Source organism: Apodemus sylvaticus, chromosome 4 (assembly GCF_947179515.1).
Source record: "Apodemus sylvaticus chromosome 4, mApoSyl1.1, whole genome shotgun sequence".
Lineage (NCBI taxonomy): Eukaryota > Metazoa > Chordata > Mammalia > Rodentia > Muridae > Apodemus > Apodemus sylvaticus.
In genome coordinates this window covers 126,962,042-126,986,477 of record NC_067475.1, presented here as the reverse complement: position 1 = coordinate 126,986,477, position 24,436 = coordinate 126,962,042, and the positions used below count along the sequence as shown (strand labels likewise).

Below are 24,436 nucleotides of genomic sequence, written 5' to 3'. Positions count from 1 at the left end.
ATCATATATATGTATATATAGTCCATGAATGACAGGATATGACTGTAATGTAATAATATTCATGATTTTAAAATTTTAGTAGTAATTTTCTCATTTTGAGAATTTCCTTTTATGTAGAGTTAATAGCTAAAATTAATGTTATCAGCAATACATATTAAACACTACTCTATTTGTTTTATAAAACATTGTAAATTAAGCTTTGACATTACCAAAGGAGAAAAGACCTTCTGAGAAAGTACAATATGATTTTCTGATTATGAAGAGTTAAGTGCTTATTGTAGAAAACTAAGAAAATATGAAAACAAGAAGCAAAAAAGAACTATTTAGAATTTTAGTATTAGCTATTTTAATATACATTAGTAACTTGGATATAATCATCTTTATAAATGTTGACTGTTCATGTTTATTAATTTTTGTAAGTTGCTTCTGGGATACAATTTTTAAGTTTTCTTTTAGTAAAATTATAATCACATAATGTATTATTTTAAACACTATTTTACTTTGCATTTTGTAGTAATATTTTTATTAGAATCTATGAGATGTCACCGTCTAACTATTCAAAGAACACAAACATTTTAAGGCTCTTACTGACAAACTTATTCTTTCCAGAAGTTTTACAAATCATTTTAATGTAACAGAATAAAATATTCAAAACTAAATGTACTAAGGACTTAATATTTTACTCTTGCTGTTCTGTCCTAAAGCAATATTTTATCTGCAAGTAACTTTTAAATATACTTTGAATTATTTATCTTGATGAGTACGAATGAAGACAGGAATAAAAATAAGGGTAACTTATTAACTTAAATATATGTTCAGCACTATACTAAATATGTTATAGGCTCAAACTTAATTACCATAAAAATCTAATAAGTTATAAATCATAGGAATAAACGAGGAAGATGAGATGTAAAGAGAGCTCCCAAGGTTATACAGTTTGGAAGTGAAACAGACCCCTGACCAGCCCCACCCAGTTCATCACCACTTGTTAGCCTTTCCTAAAAGTTCAATGAAAGAAAGAACAAGTTCTGCACTGTATTAGTAATAGTATATGACAGTGTCTAAATATTTATGGAAGGAAGGTATTTGAAGTGTTAATAGATTACTATGTTTATAACAGTCATCTCTTGGTAAGGGGAGACTCAACCACTTCCTTCAGGATACCAAAATCTGCAAAGGATCAAGTCCTTTATACAAAAGGACTAAGTATTTACATATAACATTCATGCCTGTTCCCACAAACATTCAGTATCTATAGCTTACTCGCATCTAACACAGTGTTCTGCAAACACTTTGCAGATTCCATTGTTTAGGTTGTAAGATAATGTCTACATACAATCAGTACAGACACAATACTTTATATATATATATATATATATATATATATATATATATATATATATATATATATATATATATAGTTCTAAGTGTTCATATTTTTCTTTCTAATTTGTTCTTCTCTCATATATCATACCCTGACCATAGTGTTTCCCCTCCCCCTTCTCCCATTCCTTCCCCAGCATCTCCCCTGTCCCTCAGATCTACTCCCCTTCCTTTCCCTTCAGAAGAGAGCAGGCTTCCCAGAGATACAAACCAAACAAGAGATACATAACAAGATGCAGTAAGACCAGCCACAAATGCTCATCTCAAGGCTGGACAAGTAATATTTTTATTTTCTATATTCTTTGTTTACATTCCAAATGATTTCCCCTTTCCTGGATTCCCCTCCCCATATGTCCCATAAACCTTCTTCTCTCCATCCATTCTCCAATCACCTCCCTCCTTTTTCTCTGTCCTTATATTCGCCCCCCCCCCCCCAATGCTAGATCAATCCTTTCCAGGATCAGGACCCTCTCCATACTTCTTCATGGGAGTCATTTGTTATGTGATTTGTGCCTTGGGTATTCAGGGCTTCTGGGCTAATTAATATCCACTTATCAGAGATTGCATTCCATGTGTATTCTTTTGTGATTGGGCTACCTCACTTAGGATGATATTTTCCAGATCAAACCATTTGCCTAAAAATTTTGTGAATTCATTGTTTCTAATTGCTGAGTAGTATTCCATTGTGTAAATATACCACATTTTCTGTATCCATTCCTCCTTTGAGGGGCATCTGGGTTCTTTCCAGCTTCTAGCTATTATAAATAAGGCTGCTATGAACATAATGGAGCATGTGTCTTTATTGCATGCCGGGGAATCCTCTGGGTATATGCCCAGGAGAGGTATAGCAGGGTCCTCCAGAAGTGTCATGTCCAGTTTTCTGAGGAACCGCCAGACTGATTTCCAAAGTGGCTGTACCATCTTACAGCCCCACCAGCAGTGGAGGAGTGTTCCTCTTTCTTCACATCCTCGCCAACACCTGCTGTCTCCTGAGTTTTTGACCTTAGCCATTCTGACTGGTGTGAGGTGAAATCTAAGGGTTGTTTTGATCTGCATTTCCCTAATGACTAATGATGTTGAGCACTTATTAAGGTGCCTCTCAGCCATCCGAATTTCTTCAGGTGAAAATTCTTTGTTTAGATCTGTACCCCATTTTTTAATAGGGTTATTTGGTTCCCTGGGGTCTAGCTTCTTGAGTTCTTTGTATATATTTAACTCAAAAATAGCTATGTATTTAATCAGAGAGTGCCAGGCTAGTGTGTGCATGGCCTTAAATCCAATCTCCAAAATGTTCAGACATAAAGAAAGTAGTGTACTAGCACTTATTAATCAGGATAAACACTGGGCATGACTGTTCAATGAACTTTCTAACATTTCAGGAGTAATAATTGCTTGCTATGCCATAGCTTTCTCAAAGATACCTCATTATCTAGCATTTGAAAGTATACTTTCCACTTATGTCTGTGTAAACAACTGTGAATTCCTCCTAGTATGGAACTGAGAAAAATTTTCCACATAATTTTTCCTCTGTATTTTAAGCTCCTTTATTTATCTATTGAAAAAGTTCAATGTTAGAACATGTTCCTGATCAGTATAAACACAGCCTTTCTAATTTACCTACAATAGTATTCATAAGTAGTCTCAAACCAGATTTCTAGGGAATAAAGATATATTTTTTTAAGATAATTATAAATTCAAATTTGTAGTTCATAATTTCTAGGACAATTTATAAACAAAGAAACTGAGGCACAATGATTATTCTCCACCTATAGAGCTACAAAGTTGAAGAATAAAGTCAGATGTGTACAAGGTCTGAGACACAGGGATGCAAAATTATAAAATGAAATAAGTTTTCTTATGTACAAATTTACAAAAATTATAACATTAAAAAATGAAACACATGGGACAGAGTCAGAACAATTTCAAAAACTATAAGGAAAGAAAATAGCCAGAGAAAATATAACTTCAGAAGTATAATTATGTCATAATCTTTGAAAATTAAAAATGGTATCAGAATAAAAACAGAAAAATATGTAAATTATTGGAATTGAATCATTCATCACTCTTTTCTTTAGAATTTTCTTTTAATATTATTCTTAAAGAACAAAATGTTCAAAATATAATATGATTCAATTAAAATATATCTGAAACTATATTTATAACAAATAGTGAGGACATTTATTTACAAGTATTAAGTCACATCAAAATCAAGGGTTATAAATTTTGTTACTCTGTTAAATAACAAAAGGTCAGTCTTGAAATTCTATACAAGTGACATTATATAGACTGAACAGCTCTGTTTAGGAATATGTATATATATATATGTATATGTATATATATATATTGATGTAACACCAATTTATGACAACAAAAGTCATGAATTTGAAAGGGCAAGGAAGGGTATATTGGAGGAAGGGTATATTGGAGGAAGGGTATATTGGAGGGTTTGGAGTGGAAGAGGGAAGAAGGGAGAAATAATGTAATTGTAATATCAAATATTAAATATTTAAAAAGATTAATACATTTCTGAAGACTTTAAATTTAGTAAGTAAAAAAATATGCCACTTACCTGATTGGCTAGTTGCAATTGTTCTTGAAGGTTCCTCACAGTCTCATCATCTGCACAGATGTCATTTCCTATCCCTGTGCCAAAGGGAAGGGCTTCCAACTGCTTTTCAACAGCATCTTTTAATTTACTGTGCAACCTTTGCAATAAGCAGTTAACGTTATATTCATTTTAATAATGCATTTTTGGGGGGATTTATTAAATCAATTTGAGTCACATATTTCTTATATGAAATCATTTTTAGCAGATTTTTAATAAAATAGAAGGAACAGTCATTAATTATTATATGAATAAAAGTATGAATATTTTCAAATATTTCTTTTCTTTTTTTCTTTTTTTGGTTTTTCGAGACAGGGTTTCTCTATGTAGCCCTGGCTGTCCTGGAACTCACTCTGTAGACCAGGCTGGCCTTGAACTCAGAAATCCGCCTGCCTCTGCCTCCCAAGTGCTGGGATTACAGGTGTGCGCTACCACGCCAGGCAATTTTTAAACATTTCAAACTGCCGATAATTCAGGCAGAGTTCAGTTTGTCTTACAGAGATTCAAAAATTTCAGGTAGATAAAGTTCAGAAGTTTCATCATACTAAATAATAAGAGCCATTCAAAGATAAACTTTTACATATCATTTATTTTATATATATATGAATTTATGATATTCTTTTTTCTTAAATTGTTTTGATAGTCCTATACTATGTAATTACCAGATAATTACTTCAAACTATTAGAAACATCCAAAAAAAAAAAGCCCATTTTTTTACAAATGGGCTCATACAGTTCAAATTCACTTTGTCCAAGACTCAATTGTACATTAGTTCTTTGAATTTATTTTCCTTATTTTCTATATTGGCTTTTATATTCTGTCTTTTCAATCTGGTTGACATTCCTAATTCTCTCATTCACTGTTTCTAATCTCTACCACTGCACCTTTTTATATTTTAGAATTCTATTTGGTTCTGTTTTTAAATGTTGGCAAGGATGCTGACTGTACCTCAGTGCATCCCCTATTGAAGCTAAAAATAAAATTCTCACATGATCCAGCCCTACCACTCCTATGGAAATACTTTGATGGAATCTTAGCATACAGCAGATATAGTTGCATATCAATGTGTACTGTAGCAATATTCACAATATCAAAGTTGTGGAATCAACCTGGATGTCAGCAGATGACACATATACAGTGAATTTTATTTAACTGTAAGAAACAAAATGGACAGACCCTGGGATTAGTTATGATAAATACTGCAGGTTTTTTCTAATGTGGAATTTAGACTTTCAAGAAATATGCAAGGCATAAAAATAAGAGCAACTACCTGGGAAGAGGAAGGAATTTTGCTGGGTGAGAAAGAAGTAATTGGAAATGCCCAACACTTACTAGGCACGCAAATATTTGTGAATATTTACTTTTATTGTGACTGTAACCAAATACCTGCTAAGGGACTTAAGGGAGGAATGGTTTCTTTCGGCTCAGAACAAACCACACTGGAAACTCATGCAGCAGGTGGCTCCTGTCAGTGCACATACAGGCAGGTGATGTGTGAGGGGATCAGAGGAAGCAGAGAAATGGGAAGGCGAGCACTCATCTGGCTTTCTACCTTTTCCTCTTTATTCAGTCCAGATCTCATGGGATGGTGCTGCTCACAGTCAGTGTTTTCCCTCCTCAGCTAAGCCTCTCTGGAAAAGCCCTCCTTTCCAAGCCCTTAGTACCCGTGTCTTCAGGTGATTCTAAATCCTATCAAGTTAGGAATGAAGAATAACTATAAATGACTGTTTTACTGCTTCACTCATTATTAGCTCAGAAGATACATTCTAGATTTCTGTTAGTAGCTCAATAATGTCCCTTGAGAAGCAAAGGTTTTACCATCTTTATTTCTTCCTTTCAGTCTTGCTGAGTATGTGGAATCTGAGTTCATGGTTAAAATAATTGTCTTGAACTGCATGCATATCCCCTTGTACGTCAACCAAGCTCTGCTAAAAACATCTAAGACACTTTGGGAAGCATGGAATTTGGTAACTTTAGTATCTTTCTTATAAATGAAATAATTATTTCATTATTTTCATTATTTATAATCAGTACCTAGATATTATGCATTTCTATACAAATATATAAAATGCTTCCAAAATCCAATACTATGGCACTGTACACAACTACATAACCCAAGCTATTACTATTTTTCCATTGATTTAGACCTGATCATGTGTACTTTTCTTAAAATATTTTCCCTGTAATTTATAAATTATTTTGATTTTGCGATCATTAACTATGAAATAAAACTAAAAGTACACTTTTTCTCTAAAGACATAACTAGCAGATCTCACTTTAAAACCCTGTAGCATTTTAAAGTATCTTTAATAAACCAAGAGTCTTCTTTTCTACTTTTCTATGATGAAACCCAACTGCTGTTATGGTTTGGATATGGCTTCTGTCAAATATGTTGAAATGTGACGCTTTTTGTAGCATTATCTCAAGGGTATAGAGTCTATAGGAAGTGATTAAGTCTGTGGAAGTAAGATATCTTGAGAGTGAATCAGGTCGAGATTAGCAGGCATGCGAATGACTGTTATGATGTATGCTAGCACACAAGTCCCTTCTCCAGGCACCTCCTTCTACTGTGCATGTTTCCACCATGATACATCAGCATAAAGCTCTGACCAGAAGCTGATGATGTCAGTGTCATGTTCCTGGAACTCCAGGACTGTGAGAGTCAAATAAGCATATTTTCTTTATGAATTACTCAGTAGACAATTCTTATAGCAAAAGTAAAACAAACAAAAACTCCAAAACCAAAAAAAAAAAAACCCTAAATAAACTCTACACTTACACCATCACATTACTTTGAAATAAGTAAATTTTAAAGACTAGCTTCAAGATGCACATGAAAGGAAGAATGTTGTAAACACATATATAAAACAATTAAATGGTTATTATACCAATCTTTATACCATAAAATGCCTTGTCTTCCCAGTACATTAAAAATTAAGCATAATTTAAGTATATGATTAAAAAATTACCATAACATTCTTTACTGGGATATTAAAAGTCTATATAACAATAATTATTTTGTGAAGAATAGTAAAGCTAAAAACCCCACAATTAATAGAAAAAAAATTAAACCTAATTTAAAAATTTACTCAATTGTACACTTTAATAAAAATCCATAAGAGGATTCTTATACTTATTAATTATCAATAAGTATAATTATTAAAATATTAATAAAATAAGTTTAAAGAGAGAAAATTCAAACATAATTAAAGCTAAAATATAATTCCACAGAAATGCTACATGTGCTAATTTTTAAAATTATTTTTAATTTATTTTGTCAGCTTGACAGAAGCTAAGGTCATCTGGAAAAAGAGAAAGCAGCTCAATTGAGCAGACGCCTCCATCAGACTGGTCTGCAAACAGCCCTTGTGAGGCAGCCCACTGTGGGCAGCGCTACCCTGGCAGGTAGTCCTAGGTTGTTTAATAGACTGAAAAAAACTCAGGGTCAAAAAATGGAGCAGAAACTGAAGGAAAGACCATCCAGAAACTGCCCTACCTAGGGATCCATCCCATTTGCAGACACCAAACCTAGACAGTATTGTTGATGCCAAGAAGTGCTTGCTGATTTCTTGCAGGCAGGAGCCTGGTATAGCTGTCTCCTGAAAGACTCTGCCAAAGCCTGACCAATACAGATGCAGATGCTCACAACCAACCATTGGAATTAGCCCAGGGACCACAACGGAAGAATTAGGGGAAGGACTGAAGGAGCTGAAGGGGATTGCAACCCCATAGGAAGAACAATATCAACTAAGCGGACCCCCCAGAACTCCAAGGGACTAAACTACCAACCAAAGAGTATATATTGGCTGGTCCATGGCTCCCGCTACATATGTAGCAGAGGATGGCCTTATCTGATATCAATAGAAGGGGAGGCTCCTTGGTCCTGTGGAGGCTTGAAGTCCTAGTGTAAGGGATGCTAGAGCAGTAAGGCTGGAATGGATGGGTGGGTGGAGGAGCACCTTTATAGAGGCAAAGGGGGGATGGGATGGGGAGTTTGTGGGAGGGGAGACAAGAAAGAGGGACAACATTTGAAATCGAAATAAATAAAATAACCAATAAAAAAGAAAGAAAGAAAAAAGAAAGAAAGAACGAAAATAGACTAAGCAAGCCATGAGAAACAAGGCAGTAAAGAGCACTTGAGTTCCTGCCCTGCTTCCCCTAATGATAAATTGGGAGCTGTAAGTCAAATACACTCTTTCCTCTTCAAGTTGGTGTTTATCACAGCAATAGAAAACAAATCAGAACATGTATTCATGAACTGCAAGTATATTAAAAAGAATATAACAATAAAGCAGAAACTACTATATAATATGGAAGAATACAAACAAAAGAAAGTCAAATTTTAAGAGTCCATGCATTGGATGAATTTAGGATTCAAAAATGAACCCCCCATTTTTTGACTTAGTTGCAAGTCAACAACAAGATCAAATTTCTACAGTTCCATGTTTCTTAATATCAAATTTGGGGAACTCAAAACAGAATAAAATATAAGTATTCTTGGTTTTGGTTGGACTCGAACTCACAGAGACCTCACTGCCTTTGCCTTCCAAATGCTGGGATTAAAGGCGTGTGCCACCACCACTGGCTAATTCACTGTATTCTTGATGATCAAGTTTTAAAATTCTAACATGCTGAGAAAAAGATGTACTAGTAGATAGACAAAATAAAATAACCACGGGAAATGATTCAGAGACTACACTACTTTGAAATTTTAAGAAGAAAACAGAAAATTCTGTCATTAAGTCCATCTCATCCCGGAGTGGACACTGTAATACCTATTATCTAATGTTGCAATCGCCAACTGGCACTCTTATTTATATTCCATATTTCTCTATCTATACAGTACTTGAAAGTCTAAAACTATATTTTCAAGATGTCTTCAAAGATGGCGTAGAACAGATTAAAATTTTAGCAGGGGCACTTAAAAGAGATGGATATATTTTAGTAAGAAAAATAAAAACTTGAGCAGTGAGATGAGTAGGCATTTCATGAGAAAAGCAGATGGAAAATGGCCAAACATATCAGTATTCATAAAATGTAAATTAAGATCACAATGAGAAATTACTTAGCAGCAACAATACTTAGTACTTAGGAAGTACTAAGCAATAGTACTTAGGAAGTTTGATTAGAATTATTGCTGGTATAGATTGCTGGTAGAATTATTGCTGACACAGATCAATATGAGTTAAAATTTTACTGGTAAGAATATAAGCTAGCTGATACAGCCAAGTTTTAAATTAAGTTGACATGAAATTACAATCCTATAACCTGGCAATTTCATCTCTGGAAATTTTCATACCTATGCATGATAGTGAAATGAGTTAAGTTGCAGAATACTGGATGACTTTTATAGTTTTAAAACTGCAAGCCTAACAACATAACACTAAGCAGAATTCAACATAGTAATTCCCTTTGGTAGAAGGAATGAGGATGGGAGTGAGAAGGAACTGATGGATAAATGTATTAGGGTCAGCAAGTCTGTAGTTAATTAATCACATGTTTCCTGCTGCATATTTGTACACTCTCACACTGTTTGATAATATTTAATGGTCCTTATGTGCCCTGTTTCACGTTATGACTTTATTTCTTACAGTCGGCCCATGAAATAATGCTCCTTTGTCATAGTCCATCCGACAAAGCCCTCAGGATCAAGCATGGTAATTCTCATTTTGAGGTCGTGGTCAGGGAGTTCAAAGAACACCCCATCCCCAAAAGGAGGCTGGTGGCCTTGACTTTTAGTTGCTTCCCAGAATTGGAAGTTAAATCTCTATTGCTGAAAACAGTATACACTTTGGACATAAGACAGGAAGATATGGAGCTAGAAATAACCTGGAAGTTTCCTTAAGCTACCAAAGGGTCCAATCTAGCTGTGGTACCTATAAAACACAGCAAATATCACCATAACATATCCCTAAAGGTAAAACAGTGGCACTTCTGTCTTGTGAGTAACCACCAGCTGTCTAATTAGACTTATACAACAGAAGGAAACTCACACCTAGTACTGTATACCTAGCCAATTATCTCAGACTGGTAAAGCTATGAAACCTAAAGGACTTTAACTTCCCATGACTATCACTTTCCTAAACCAGTATAATTTCTAACTACATCCTATATATTTACCCTTATACCCATAGTTACATGTAGCTCTCAGCTCTCATCAAATAAACTTATTTTTGCAGCAGATAGAGACTACTATAGAGTAGTAGCTACAAGTGGTCAAAATGTAGAAAATTGACCATGAGGTGCCCAGTCACATTCTATAACACCACTCCCGTATCTGAGATGAAGGGAACACAAAAGAAGAGGAAGGAGAAAGGTTGTAAGGCCCAGAGGACAAAGATGTCTGCTAAGAGACTGTCTTCTAGATATGACAGGGAAGCTATATTCATGAAGTCTCAACACGGTAGCCTAAATAAGGATCTGAACAAGGACTCTACATGGGGGAAATCACAGAAGGCTTCATCCTTAGAGGAAGAGATAAAGACAAGGATTGCTGAGAGAGGCAAAATTAATGGTTATCCAATACCATGTTGTCAGCCCTAAAAATAGACATAAAAGCAACACTAAATGAACTCAGCAAGTTTATATTCATATATATGTAAATGTGTAACAATGGTTAAGAAAAGGAAAAAAACAATTCTTTTATTATTTCCAATTTACAGCAAAAATATTAGAACAGAAAGAAGTTAAATAGCTTGTTTATGGTCACATGTAATGAAGCCAGTAAACAGAAACCCAAGACCAGGAATCTGTACTCTAAAGCACCACATCAAAGAACAACAATAAAAGTTACCTATTAACAACAAAACACCCACTGGCTAATTGATTTACCTTTCATTTTCTGTGATGACAGTTTCAAGTTGTAGTTTCATCTCACCCATGTGTTTCTACAAGAATAATAAAACATGGTGTAAGAATATATTCTCCGGACAACTTAGTAGTCAATTCACATGCAAGCAATTACAGATAAAATTTATTCATTTCTTTTAACAAGCCATATCACATATGGATAGTTTAACAATGTATTAAACATGTAAAACATTAATTTTGAATAGATTATAAATAAAAATTTTATGCAATAATTGAGAAAATTTTAAAAATATATATCAAGGAAAACAAAAGAAGATACACTTCAGTATGATAAGACTCAGTTGAGCCAGGTGAGGTGGTGCACCCTTTTAATCCCAGCATTATGGAAGCAGAGGCAGTAGATCTCAGTGAATTTGAGGCCAGCCTGGTCTACAGAGTGAGTTCCAGAACAGCCAGTGCTGTTACACAGAGAAATCCTGTCTTGAATAAAGGAGCAAACAAACAAAAGCAAAACCCCAGCTGATTTCTATCCCTTGAAAATATATCTTAACTAATCCATGTATTTAGGGAAGCTCATATCTGTATGTAAAGATAGTCTCTCCTACTTCAAGAAGTAAGATGGGAATAGTAAACAAAGAATTGCACATCTATATTAGCAAACCCTTTACCACACCACCCTTCTGATCTGAACTCTTCTAAATAAGGTTGCTATGGTAAGCAGACATGGTCACTGACATAAGTATCTATTGCTAAGTAGTTCTTAGCAGGCTATATGACTTACTACCTAGAATGCAAGGAAGACTATAATTCATACTATAAAGAGAATGAGAGGAAAGTTTCACTGATTTTCCAAGATAAGAGATTATTAGCCTTTCAAAGGAAAAGGGAAAGGGAATGTTAGTAAAAGCAAAATGACAAAGTAAGGAGTGAGTTTTAATAAGAGCGAAAGGGTGTGCAGATGGCAAAACGCAGTCATGGAAAAGAAGTTTTCAACAAAGGTGCACTCAGCTCAAAACCCCCTTCAGTCTTCATTGTGTATTCTAGGGTAACAAGAAGAGCCACGCCTGGAGAAACCTGGCATGAAAGGTGTGAACAGGCGGCTCTCCAAGTTCAAAGCAGCTCAGCCTAAGAAATCACTAACTACCATTTAATAAGAAATCAGCATCAAAACTCAATTTTTCCCAGGTTCCTGATGGCCAGGATTTCAGTCAAATTAAAATGAATTAATGTACTACTAGATAACTGAATACTGACTATATTTATAAAAACACTCTAATTTGAAAAAGTATCTAATACTGTAAATGAATACATAGAATACATGTGTACTACATAAGTCATATTAAGGACTTTATTATAAAATACTTGAAATATTTACTATTTGGAAGAAAAAGATCTACAAAGTGCTTCTTATATCATTAAAATTTCCTTACTATATATTTTTTGTGTGGTGGGAAGGGGGATCTTTATACACAGAATTACAGCATGCTTTTACTGCTTTGAAGGTATACTACTTGATCATGTCTGTAATCTTTTTTTTTTTTAATGTGTTAGATTTTGTTTGTTTGTTACTTTTATGAGACAAAGTTTCTCTATGTGGCCCTTGGATGTCCTGAAACTCTCTATGAAGCTTATGCTGGCCTCTAACTTTGAGAAATCCATCTGCTTCTGCCTCCTGAGTGCTGGGACTAAAGTCAAAAGCCAGTATGTTCAGGTACATCTGCATTTTTTTTTAAAATTAGCCCTCTTTATAAATTATATGTCTGTGAACATAAATATATTATTCTTAGAAGTAAATAATATCTTCTTTCTCTCTCTAAAGCAAATGCAATAACTATTATTATCAGTGAAGACTCTTGGACTTTCTTTTCTTTCTTCTTTTTTTTTTGAAAAGCATGTTCTTTTATTGAAAAAAAGAAGTAAAAACATTTTATGATAAAATTGAAGATTTATCTGAAAAATAGAAGAGGTATCTGGAAAAACACATTAAAATTGACATTTTTCATGGAAAATTAAAGAGTATAGTAGTAGACATAAAAAACATTGCTAAATTAATTGAAAAAGGAAGTAGAAACATTTTATGATAAAATTGAAGATTTATGAGGAAAATAATTCTGATAAAATTGTAGAAAAATATAGAGAAACATGATAAAATTGAAGATTATCATGGAAATTTTTATATAGATATAATAATGGTAGGCATAAAAGTATTCCTAAGTTGATTGAAAGTGGAATTATAAACATTTTCTGATAAAGTTGAAGATTTACATGGAAAATATTTCTGATAAAATTGAAGAAATAAATAGAAAACATGTTAAAATTGAAGATTATCATGAAAAATTATACATATAAAATGGTAGGTATAAAAATAATTCTAAGTTGATTGAAAGTGGAATTATAAACATTTTCAGGTAAAATTTAAGATTTACATAGAAAATATTTCTAATAAACTTCAAGAAAGAAAATGTTAAATTTGACATGTTAAAAGTGACTATTTCATGAAAAAATTATACAGATAAACCAGTAGACATAAAAAAGTTTTTTAAATTAATTGAAGGTAGAATTGAAAACCATTTTGTGATAAAATCAGATTTACATGGAAAACATTTCTGATAAATTGAAGATTTACATGAAAAATATTTCCGTTTGTCTATGTCTTTTTATTGGGGACTTGAGGCCAGAAGCAGGGAGCTGTGTCCTGATGGCAATATTATTTGTTCGCATCTCTGTGCTCAGAGCCATCTCAGAGCTCTTCAAACCTTACCCTCATCCTACCCACATGTGTCATTATTTGCAGAGCTAAGTGATTATGACTTCTCACCTGGTAATAGGTCAGCTGCCTGTTTAGCTCTTCCAGATGTTTCTCATACTCAGCAATGAGAGGAGGTAAAGAACTAAAGGAAGGTACAGAATTGAAAGACTGAATATTCAGCTCCATTTACTTTAAGCATGTAACAAGTAAAATAAATCTCAAAATGAAAATTTGTGTCTAACACGAATCAGTACTTGCCCTTTATGCTTAAACCCCTAACACAGTAATATTCTAGACTGAAAACTGTTTGATCATGTGGAAGGAGCAGGAGAGAAACACTGAAGGATAACAAACAGCTTCTCTGGCTTCTACCTAGTAAAGCCTCACTTTCCATAGGATTTCCTTTTAACAAATCAAAGATGCTCTCAGATATTACCAAGTATCTTGGGGAACTGGCAAGATCATCCTCCATAATAATCGACTTGTATAAATTCCATCACTGTTATCAACTCAATAGCAAGTCATTTATGCTTAATTATAGCAGATCATATAAGCATTCATAAATTAAAGAACTCTTTCAATGATCAAATGATTGAAAAAATAATATGTATTTTATAGTACTTTACCTTTGCTCATTTACTGAGTTTACTAGTGTGTCACCTCTGCCTCCTTTGGACATGCTGTTCTATAACAAAAAATATTAAAAAATATATAAAACATTTTTAAAAACTAGGCTATTAAAATATTTTCTCACATTATTCTAGTTGAAATTGAAACTGGCTTAAATTGTAATTAAAAATTTTATGACTTTTATGATGGCAGATAGCATACTTACATTAGATCTCCAGAATTTGCAGTATTATTGACAGTTAATACTCTGACCAATTCTTGCCACTGGAACTACAGTCTACCTTTCGTAGAATGCAGGTAATTGTGACATGCTAAACTGCACATAAAGATGGCTTCTACTGAGAATCTCCTACCTAGACCAGCTAGATAACCCTGTAACAGAAACCTAAATATGAGGTAACCAAGAAAGACTGCAGATATCTCTTAGTGGCTGTGATAGCATTAACTTTCTGCCATGCCAGTCTACAGTGCATGTTGGCATGAAGAAAATGCAACTCTTCTCTTCTCCAATGCTAGTCTACCACACGGGAGAAGACACTGTCACACCAAATCCCACACTGGATTTAAGGCTGTCAAGAACAATGGGTTTCCCCTGTGGATAGGACTGCCAGTATGTCATTAGGACTTCCTGGAATACCTTCTGCTTGTAGCCCCAGCCCCTCTATCCCCACTACTCCACTCCTGACTCCAGGGCTGGGTATGGAGAATGCATCCTACTTCTCTCCACACTTTTTAGCTGTTTCAAGGATAAAGGGGACGAAATACACTTGTTCTAGGCTATGGGCATCACTGCTAGAAAAGAGCTCAACACCTGTTTTATGCTACTGCATGATCTTTTCTCTCATAATGTAAAGTACACAGTGAAAGCAAGGTGTGACAATGAAGTCAAGAAGACATGGAGGACTACAAAGGAACTGGAGACAGAAACAATTATTTTGCCATGAAGATTAAGGATAGGAATTAAGATTTATTATATGATTATAAAAACAGTACATTTGGAAAAGAACCAACACCTATTAAGAATTAAAACAACTATAATTTGTGTAGTGGCAAGGAAAGATGTGTCCCAGATTGGTTTGCTCCCCTGAGGTTTCCAATAATTATAATCACCATGCATAACAGACACCTCTGATGGTGGTCTTGCATCTATTGCTGGGTTGCTGTAAAAAACACTTTCATGATCAAGCCAGCTATAACTTCTGGTAGATGTACTACAATATAATGTCCAGAGAGCTCTGGAGCCTCAAAAGTCTGTCTTTGCTGCTGTTGCTGCTTAATCAAGCATTCAGACCTATGCTTTAAGATATTTACCAGACATGGATACCTTTTGATAAAATCTAAAGTTGAAGTTAAAAAAAAAAACACCTCAGGAAATAAACATTAAAGGCAAATGAATATATTATTATTACTTGTGTTAGCTTATGTTTTATTCATAATTTCTGGGTTTTTTAATTGGGGTGACGGGAGTTAAACTCAGGGCCTTACACATTCCTTTTGTCATAATGTCATGATTATATAACTGATAGTTTTACAGCTAGCCATATCTTGAGAAATCACTTTAGTATGTTTCAAAGCTTAAGTGAATTCCCATTTCAGATCTCAGCTACTTTAACATGTATAACATTAGCTCCAAAGTCAGAAAAAAATATTAAAGCAATTTCTAGAGATAAAGAGTTTACTTTTCAGAGAGCAAAGCCAAATCTTCCCTTACAAGAGTGAAAGTTATAAGCAAAATTTCAAAGCTTATAGGCAACTTCAAATGTAAATAATTCTAAGTAGAATTTATTTTAAGGATTTGTATTGACTATGATCAATAATTCATAAGGATGTAGATATATTTACAATCCAATTTCAATCTAGTTTTTTATACTTAATCATTCCACATACCTGCATAGCTGGGTCTCTGAAAATATGTTCGATTTGATGCTGACTAAGAATATCATTTAGTTTATCATCTGAAACAAAAAAGAAAACCAATCTGAATAACAGTCTATTTTGTAAAACTAGAAAAATAGCAGCTACTATTTGATATAGCCAATGAAAAATTTCTAGTCTGTAAGATTGCTTCTCATAAGATGAATTGTTAATTTTAGTACATTATTTCAGAATGGAAAACTAGGGTTTTTTTTTTTTTTTAACATTCATAAGCTAAATAATGACTCCCAAATGGAATGAACACATGATAGCTACAAAGTACTAATCTTTCTTATTTCCTAAATTTAAATTATCAGGCAGAAATGGAAACATCCTCTATTTTCTTTTTGTTTCTACTTCTTCAATGAAAGAATTGGGAAGATATGCACCATATTCTTCCTTTCTTTCTTCTTTCTTTTCTTTCTTTTTTGAAGATAGGTCATCATTCAGACTGACCTAGAACTGCTAATGCAATCCAGGCTGGCCTGACTCACTAGAATCTTCCTGTCTTTGCCTTCTGGGTGCTAGAACCAGAGGCAACACTCAGCTGTACACAAATGCTTTAGAATTCTTAAAGTCGGCTGAAAAGACTACCCTTTCTACACCAAGGACAAATTGTAGGACATAGAATCTAATTTCAATAGGAGTGCCATGAGACCATGAAAAAGATGGCCCAGAATAAAGCTTTTAAGTTAGTTCTAACTAACTTACCACATCTGTATTCACATCAGAAAAGAAACAGGGAAAGCAAGATGGCCCAGCATATAAAGGTACTTGTCATGCCCTAGAACAGGAGTTCAATCTCTAGAACTAACATGGTAGAAGAATCGAACCACACCCTCATGCTGAACTCTTGGCTTCTGCATGTATTCTAATGTACGCAGTTGTACATGCGCACATACACACACACATACACACACACAAAATTTTAAGAAAGGCTAGAGAAATGGCTCAACAGATACAGCACTTGCTAATTACAGCACTCACATGGTAGCTCACAACTGCACCACCAGTCTCAGGGAATCCAACATTCCCATTTGATATCCATTAGCATGTGATGCATAAACAGTCATGCAGGCAAGACAACCTACCATACATATATAATTTTTAAATTAAAGAAAATTTAAAACATATGAAAAAGAAAAACATACATAAGATATTACCCAACAAATAATCTTTCTTTATGGAAACAGAACAAAGCTCAACAATTTTCAAAGAAATAAACAAGACAAAACAAAACAAAACCCCTCCATATTCTGATAAGAATATTAAGTAGAGTCAATAACCAAAACAGAAAGCAGTCAATAGGAAGAGACTCAAAATATATGAAAATTGAAAAACAAAAAAAATCCTTTGCTTTCATATAACCATTGGGTCTCAGGAAGAATTACAAAAATATGTAAGTATTTTGAACAGAATAATAGTTTAAATGTGATGTGTCATAACTTAATAGTAGAAGAGCTTTATAGTTTTAATTTAAAATTAAAATGATTAAACTTTATTTAGGAATTGTTCATATTTTAAAAATATTATATAGACTTTTGTTGAGTACTTTAAATATGGAAATCCTAGATACAAATTACCATAAAAGTCTGCAATCACATCAGCACTCAAAGGCTTCAGATTTTAGAGTATTTTAGAATTTGGAGTTTCAAATTAGGTATGCTCAATCTATATTAGAAAAAAGGGGGAGCTGGAGAGATGGCTTGAAGGTTAAGAGCACTGACTGCTTTTCTAGAGGTCCTGAGTTAAATTCCCAGCAACCACATGGTGGCTTATAACCATCTGTAATGGGGATCTGATGTCCTCTTCTGATGTGTGTCTGAAGACAGTGACAGTGTACTCACATAGATAAAATAAATAAATAAATAAATCTTAGGAAAAAAAAAGGGTGGTAGAAGAACCGAACCACACCCTCATGCTGAACTCTTGGCTTCTGCATATATTGCAAAAAGTTAGAAGAACAGCAATATAAACTCAAAAAAGTCAAATAAACTCACAAACAAGGGGATTAAAAGTATAATCATTTCATATTTTATTTTTAACAAACATTTGATGAAATTCAAGATATATATAGATATACAACAAATACAACTTGAAGGACCTTAGTTAATAAAATGGATCCATACAAAAGCAAAACAACACAACATAAAAAAAAAACATAAACATCACACCTAATGGGAAAAATGTTAAAAATCTTTTCCTTGTAGTTAACACAAGAATACATTCTCAGGACTTTTATTTAACACTCTAGTGCAAGTCCAAGTTAATGTGGCACTGCAGCAGTTAAATAAACAAGAGTATAAAGGTTCAAATAAAGAACAAACCCATCTACATGCATGTTAACTACTCCAAAGAACACATATTCTTAAAATCAGGAATTAAATTTAATAATTATTAGTTACAAGTTCAAAATATAAAAATTAATCACATTTGTATATATTGATAACACAAGATTTTTACATAACAAAAGATAGTAATTTCTAGTATCATCAAAATAAAACAAAGGAAATTTCTATACAAAAATACTTTGTATTTGATAAATTAATCAGTAGAAATGCAAGACCTAAAGAAGGAAAAAGAGAACATAGAATAGAGAAGTCTGTCTCCTAATGTCAGTTTTCCTTATAATGGTCTACATATCTAACGAAATTCCAATCTATACTTAAAAATATTGTGTTAGAAACTGAAAGACTAATCCTGAAAGGAAATGGAATAAGAACAAAGACAATTTTACAAAATGAACAAGACGATCAAGCTACTGCTATCAGATAACAACATGAATTATAAGGTTATAATTTACATAGTATGATAGTGATGAAATAAAATGTTAGTGTTTCACTCTTATAATAAAATTCCCAGGAACATACCTTGACAGAGAAAAGTTTATTTGACTTGTGGTTGCTTGGCTTAGTCATTATAGCCTGGGGTAAAACAGAATACTATGTATCCTATCAGGGATTGGGATATAGAGAATGATGGAGTAGGGATTGGGGTGCAGTAGTGTGATCAGTGGTAGTCAGGAAGCAGAGAGAAAGAGCCAGGGTTTAAGAAAAAAATACATTCTTCTTTTTTTTTTATTCGATATAATTTATTTACATTTCAAATGATTTCCCCTTTTCTAGCCCCCCCACTCCCAGATAGTCCCTTCTCTTCCCCTGTCCTCCCTCCCACCCCTTCCCACTTCCCCGTTCTGGTTTTGCCGAATACTGTTTCACTGAGTCTTTCCAGAACCAGGGGCCACTCCTCCTTTCTTCTTGTATCTCATTTGATGTGTGGATTATGTTTTGGGTATTCCAGTTTTCTAGGTTAATAACCAATTAGTGAGTGCATACCATGATTCACCTTTTGAGTCTGGGTTACCTCACTTAGTATGATGTTCTCTAGCTCCATCCATTTGCCTAAGAATTTCATGAATTCATTGTTTCTAATGGCTGAATAGTACTCCATTGTGTAGATATACCACATTTTTTGCATCCACTCTTCTGTTGAGGGATACCTGGGTTCTTTCCAGCCTCTGGCAATTATAAATAGGGCTGCTATGAACATAGTAGAGCATGTATCCTTATTACATGGTGGGGAATCCTCTGGATATATGCCCAGGAGTGGTATAGCAGGATCTTCTGGAAGTGAGGTGCCCAGTTTTCGGAGGAACCGCCAGACTGATTTCCAGAGTGGTTGTACCAATCTTAAGGAAATTCAGAGGCATCTACTTCCTCCCATTAGACCCTACCTTTTAGAATTTCCACTATTTCCCAATAGCATCATTAAATGAGACTAAACTTTTATCATATTGCCTTTGAGAAGCATTTAAGAGTCAAACCATATTAGGACTGAACAAAATTTGCCAATTAAAAGGTATTTAGAATTTAGAAATATAATACATACTTACACATACATGTTAATCAGTGATAAGTGAAGGGGCACTCCAGAACTGTAGAGGTAGATCTAGAAAGGGTAATCTTTTGATTTGTGCATCTAGGTCAAGTAGATAACTAAGGAAAAATAATTTAATATAATTCACAAAAATCATTTCCAAGTGAACTGGAGACATAAATATAAAATGGTAAATTTGCATTAGAGAATCAAGAAAAAAACCTTAGGACAGAATAAGACTTTTTAAATTAAAGCATAAAAAGTAGTAAACATTTTTGGTAGTATGAATGAGAATGGCCCCCACAGGCTCACTGGGAAGGATTAAGAGGTACAGCCTTGTTAGAGGAGGTGTCAGTGGGGAGGGCTCTGGGTTTCAAACTCCAGAGCCAATCCCAGTTAGCTCTGTGTCTCTTGCTTGTAGATAAAGATGTGCACTCTCAGCTACTACTCCAATACCATGCCTGCCTGCCTGCCTGCAGTCACATTCCTCACCATGATAGTTATAACCTGAAACCATAAACCCCCACATACCATTTCTTCTCTAAGCTGCCTTGGTCACGGTGCCATATCACAGCAAATATATAAGTAATTAAAATGACATTTAAAGTAAATCCTAACAAAATGGACATCATAATTAAAAACTTATGCTCATACAAAACACAACCATAAGAAAGTAAAGACACAAACCATAAACGAACATTTCCAAAAACTATAATTATCAATGATAGTGTGTCTAAAACAAAGAACTTCCAATTAGTTGAGAAATGGAATGAAAATGGTTCAGTGTACAAAAAGTACTCTTATGAAGCCAATTAACAGAAAAGAAGCTTATGTTCAGTAGACATCAAGGAAAGGATATATTAAAATGATTACAAATTGAAATTCAATACTGGTGAAAATAGGGCCTGGCTGTGGAGATGGCTCAGTTGGTAAAATTCTTACTTTTTAGGCTCGAAGACTTGAATTCGATTCCCAGAGTCCACATAAGAAAAGCAGGCTATGGTGAAGAGGCCTTGTTAATTTCCGTTTTGGGGAGGTGGAGGGGGTAGGGGTCCCTGGGGTTTCCTAGCCAATCAGCTAGGCTATTTGGCAAATTCTAGCCCAGTCAGGATCGGTTTCAGGAAGGAAGGAAGGAAGGAAGGAAGGAAGGAAGGAAGGGAAAAGGAAAAGACAAAAGGAAAAAAAAAAGGAAAGAAAGTTAAGAAAACAATACCTAAAACCTGAGGATACCATCAGAGGCATCCTCTGGCCTCCAGAAGCACACAAGCCTGCTACCGAGAGGACTGGTGGACCAAGCTGAACTCTTATACATTGCTGATGGCAGTTTAAAATCACCAAACTACAATTAAAGGTTAACAGTATAATCTTGGCAGTATAATCAACTAGCCAGGCACAAGAACCATGACCAAAAGAAGTACCAGTGACCCACTAGCTGGGACTAACTCAGCTATGGATCACAACAATTGATGAATGAGTAATTGAAAACTGTCAAGTGTGGACAGCAATTAAAATGAACCAATCCTATCTGTATCTGATAGGTCTAAATTTCAAAATATCATAAATGATGAAGCACAGAAGAATAAATGGTTCACAATCTTATTTTTCAAAACTAAAATATTGAAAAAACTAAGGTATAAAATTAAAGACAGTGATTATTTTTCACTATCTTTGAGGAAGATGGAGGGATGATAATTTTTTGAGGTTCTAGCCATTCCCACTTCTGGACTTGAATTGTGCACATTACAAGAATGTTTCACTTTGCTGTGATGCTCACTTGTTTTCTTTTTTAAAATTTATGTCATAAACAAACACACATAAATATGCAAGTGAATTAACCAGTTGCTTCTGTAATTGTTGGGGACATTGGCGGTCTCAGGCAATACTCACGTTTATTAATGTATCATTTTCTTTTAATAAAAGTCAAATCTACAAAGGAAATCCTCCTGTACCCTGAAGACACATTCTGATGGACTTTTGAAAATGTTAAAGATTTATTTTATGTGTTATGAATTTGAAGCTAACCTAGGCAACACAGAGAATCTAAGGCCAGGTCTTCTCAAACCAAACCAAACAAACAAACAAACAAACACCAGAAAAAAACAAATGAAGGCAGTGAGAAGTTAAGATGGGCAGAAGTCAGTGTAGAAGGCTGGGTATGGTGGCAAATGCCTTTCATCTCAACATTCTTGAGGCAGAGGGAGCAGAGTTCAAGGCCAGCTTGGTCTAAGAACCCAGTTCCAGAATACTCAGAACTGTTACCCAGAGAAACAATGTCTTGAAAACAAACAATGTAGAGAATATGATGCAAATGGGAGGATAATCGGTCACCTTCATCTCAACAGTGGTAGGTGGCAAGGCTAGTGCGTCAACCCCCACCTTTAACTAACATACAAGGTCAGTAACAGAAAAGTTCACAGATTCCTAACACTCTTTTATCTCTTCATACAAACCTTACAATTCCATGCTTCCATTTCCTGAACATACAAATTTCAAGCCCCTGAGGTTCCGCTCCTACTATTTGGGACTCTCTTCTTCCACTCTGCTTGTGTTTTACTGACATACAATTCAGTTTTCAGTTAAAATAAATTCTCTTACTTGGGTTTGCTCATATTTGGAATTCAATTTTTATTTTAGAATTATGGTTGCTTTATTCTTCTAAAACCCATCTTCTAAACTTCAGGTATTTCTCCACCAAGCAAAACTCAAATCACGCAGATCACTAAGATTGTAGCCAGTTATTCATCTTTATAGAATGAGGGAGGATTTTCCTACTCATTTTCTTAAGAAATAATGCTACTGTTGTAATATCAACACACACACACACATATAATGTGTAGACATACATATATATGTATACAATATTCCACACTATAGATAGTGTGTGTGGTGGTGGTGGTGGTGGTGAAGCAGAGCATTTAACATGTACTACTCAGAGGTGCAGAGAAGCTAAGAATTTTGCCCAAGATCAAACTTGTAAAATGTGAGAGCTTAGGTAATATATCTACAGAAACAAATTTCCAGTATGTCTGTAACCTCTGGTCTAGGAGCTCAATATTGAGTTCAGCATGTTTCCCCAACCCTCCCTGATATTCAAGAAAATAGAAACTTGCTCTCTCCCTCTTTTAAATCTCTCAGCTTTCATCTCTACATCCTCCTTAGGTCACTTCTTACCTAGGATTACCACTGCAGCTAAGAACTGTGCTCCTCTATAAACCTTTATATAGTGTTCAAGGCAACTGTCCTGTTTTCAAACAAAGCATATTACCAATTCCTTCAATGCTGCAAATAATTTGGACACCTAAACCTTTCTTATCAGTAAACACATATCGATATGTCAAGTTTCTGTCCAAATGCATCTCCTCTGGCCGCAGTTTAATAACTGCACAATAGTCAATATTTGTTTAGTTCCATGTTAGTGGATGCTATTCTTTATATTTCAATGTTTGCTCAATTCATTCCATCAACCACTCTGTAACTGATTGCAAACCAGTGAGCTGCTGTGGCTGCTTCGGTGTATTTTTGCTATTTATGTATCTCCTTCCGCCACTTACATGCTTGGAGAACAAGAATCTCTCCATATCATCCTTACATCACCTACATGTATAGCACCTGGCACGTAATGAAACATAGCTCATCAAATATCTTTTACACTAATGACCAGAGCAATGCCTGAAGGTCCTAAGCTGCAGGCTTGGAAACTCTTCCTGGCCATCAGCCCTCGAGTTTCCTCGAGCACAAGAGATGCATAACAAATCTATTTCGTGCCTAGCCGAGTCCTATGCACGCTTAAGGAATATTCTACAAGTATTTACTAGCGGTTCTGCTTCGTCAAGTACATACGTAGCCTCATGTACATCACCAAGCATTTTGTGCAGAGGACTTCCTTTTAAGTTTTTAACATTTTCACTCTGGGACCCGACCGGCATTCACAACACATTAGTAGGTCAACGATAGCGACATTGCACCTTACAGATGAATTTTCCATCAGGGAATAGAGCGCGCTTACTTTGGTCTCTCTGTAAGTCGATTTCTGTGGCCATTTCGATATTTTAGTTTGGAGTTTTCATCACGTTTATCGATTCCTCGCAGGGGGGAAGGAAGGTATTTTTCTAAACAAGCAAATAAACAAACAAAAAAAGCAGCCTCCCGCTGTGAGGGCAAACAAAAAGCTAAGGGGTCGCAGGGGCAGCCGAGCCCTGGCGCGGAGGCATCAGCATCCCACTCACGCGGCGGCGCAGCCCGGCCCGCCGCTCCGCCGAACCCAGGCGACGCGCGTCAGGCTCCGCTCCGCGTTCTGCCGGACCCGGGCGGGCGAACGAAAAGGGCCGCGGGGCGGCGCGCGGCCGGAGGGGCCGAGTTCCCGTCAGACCCCGCGGGAGGATGACCCTGGGACGCGCCTGGCCCTGCGGCGGCGTCCCCGCGGGGCTGAGGGGCGACGCCAGGACCGCGGGGGAAGCACTGGCGGCCA

General features: G+C 35.1%; 1 protein-coding gene across 5 annotated transcripts in view; it reads right to left on the bottom strand.

Annotated features, from left to right (window-relative positions):
• Nucleotides 1–24,071, bottom strand: part of Sclt1 (sodium channel and clathrin linker 1) — a 132,569-nt gene extending 108,498 nt beyond the window's left edge. For 3 of the 5 annotated variants that reach the window (XM_052180563.1, XM_052180564.1, XM_052180567.1), the window contains exons 1-6: nt 23,975–24,071; nt 16,066–16,133; nt 14,175–14,233; nt 13,618–13,690; nt 10,821–10,876; nt 3,953–4,088 (exon numbers count right to left, since the gene is read on the bottom strand). In XM_052180563.1, the coding sequence (XP_052036523.1) occupies nt 3,953–4,088; nt 10,821–10,876; nt 13,618–13,690; nt 14,175–14,233; nt 16,066–16,133; nt 23,975–24,008 (426 nt within the window). In that variant the 5' untranslated portion in view covers nt 24,009–24,071. Of the gene's footprint in view, nt 1–3,952; nt 4,089–10,820; nt 10,877–13,617; nt 13,691–14,174; nt 14,234–16,065; nt 16,134–23,974 lie in introns of those variants that run through there. The other 2 variants (XM_052180568.1, XM_052180565.1) reach the window with 2 other exon arrangements.
• Between the last annotated feature and the right edge of the window lie 365 nt (nt 24,072–24,436).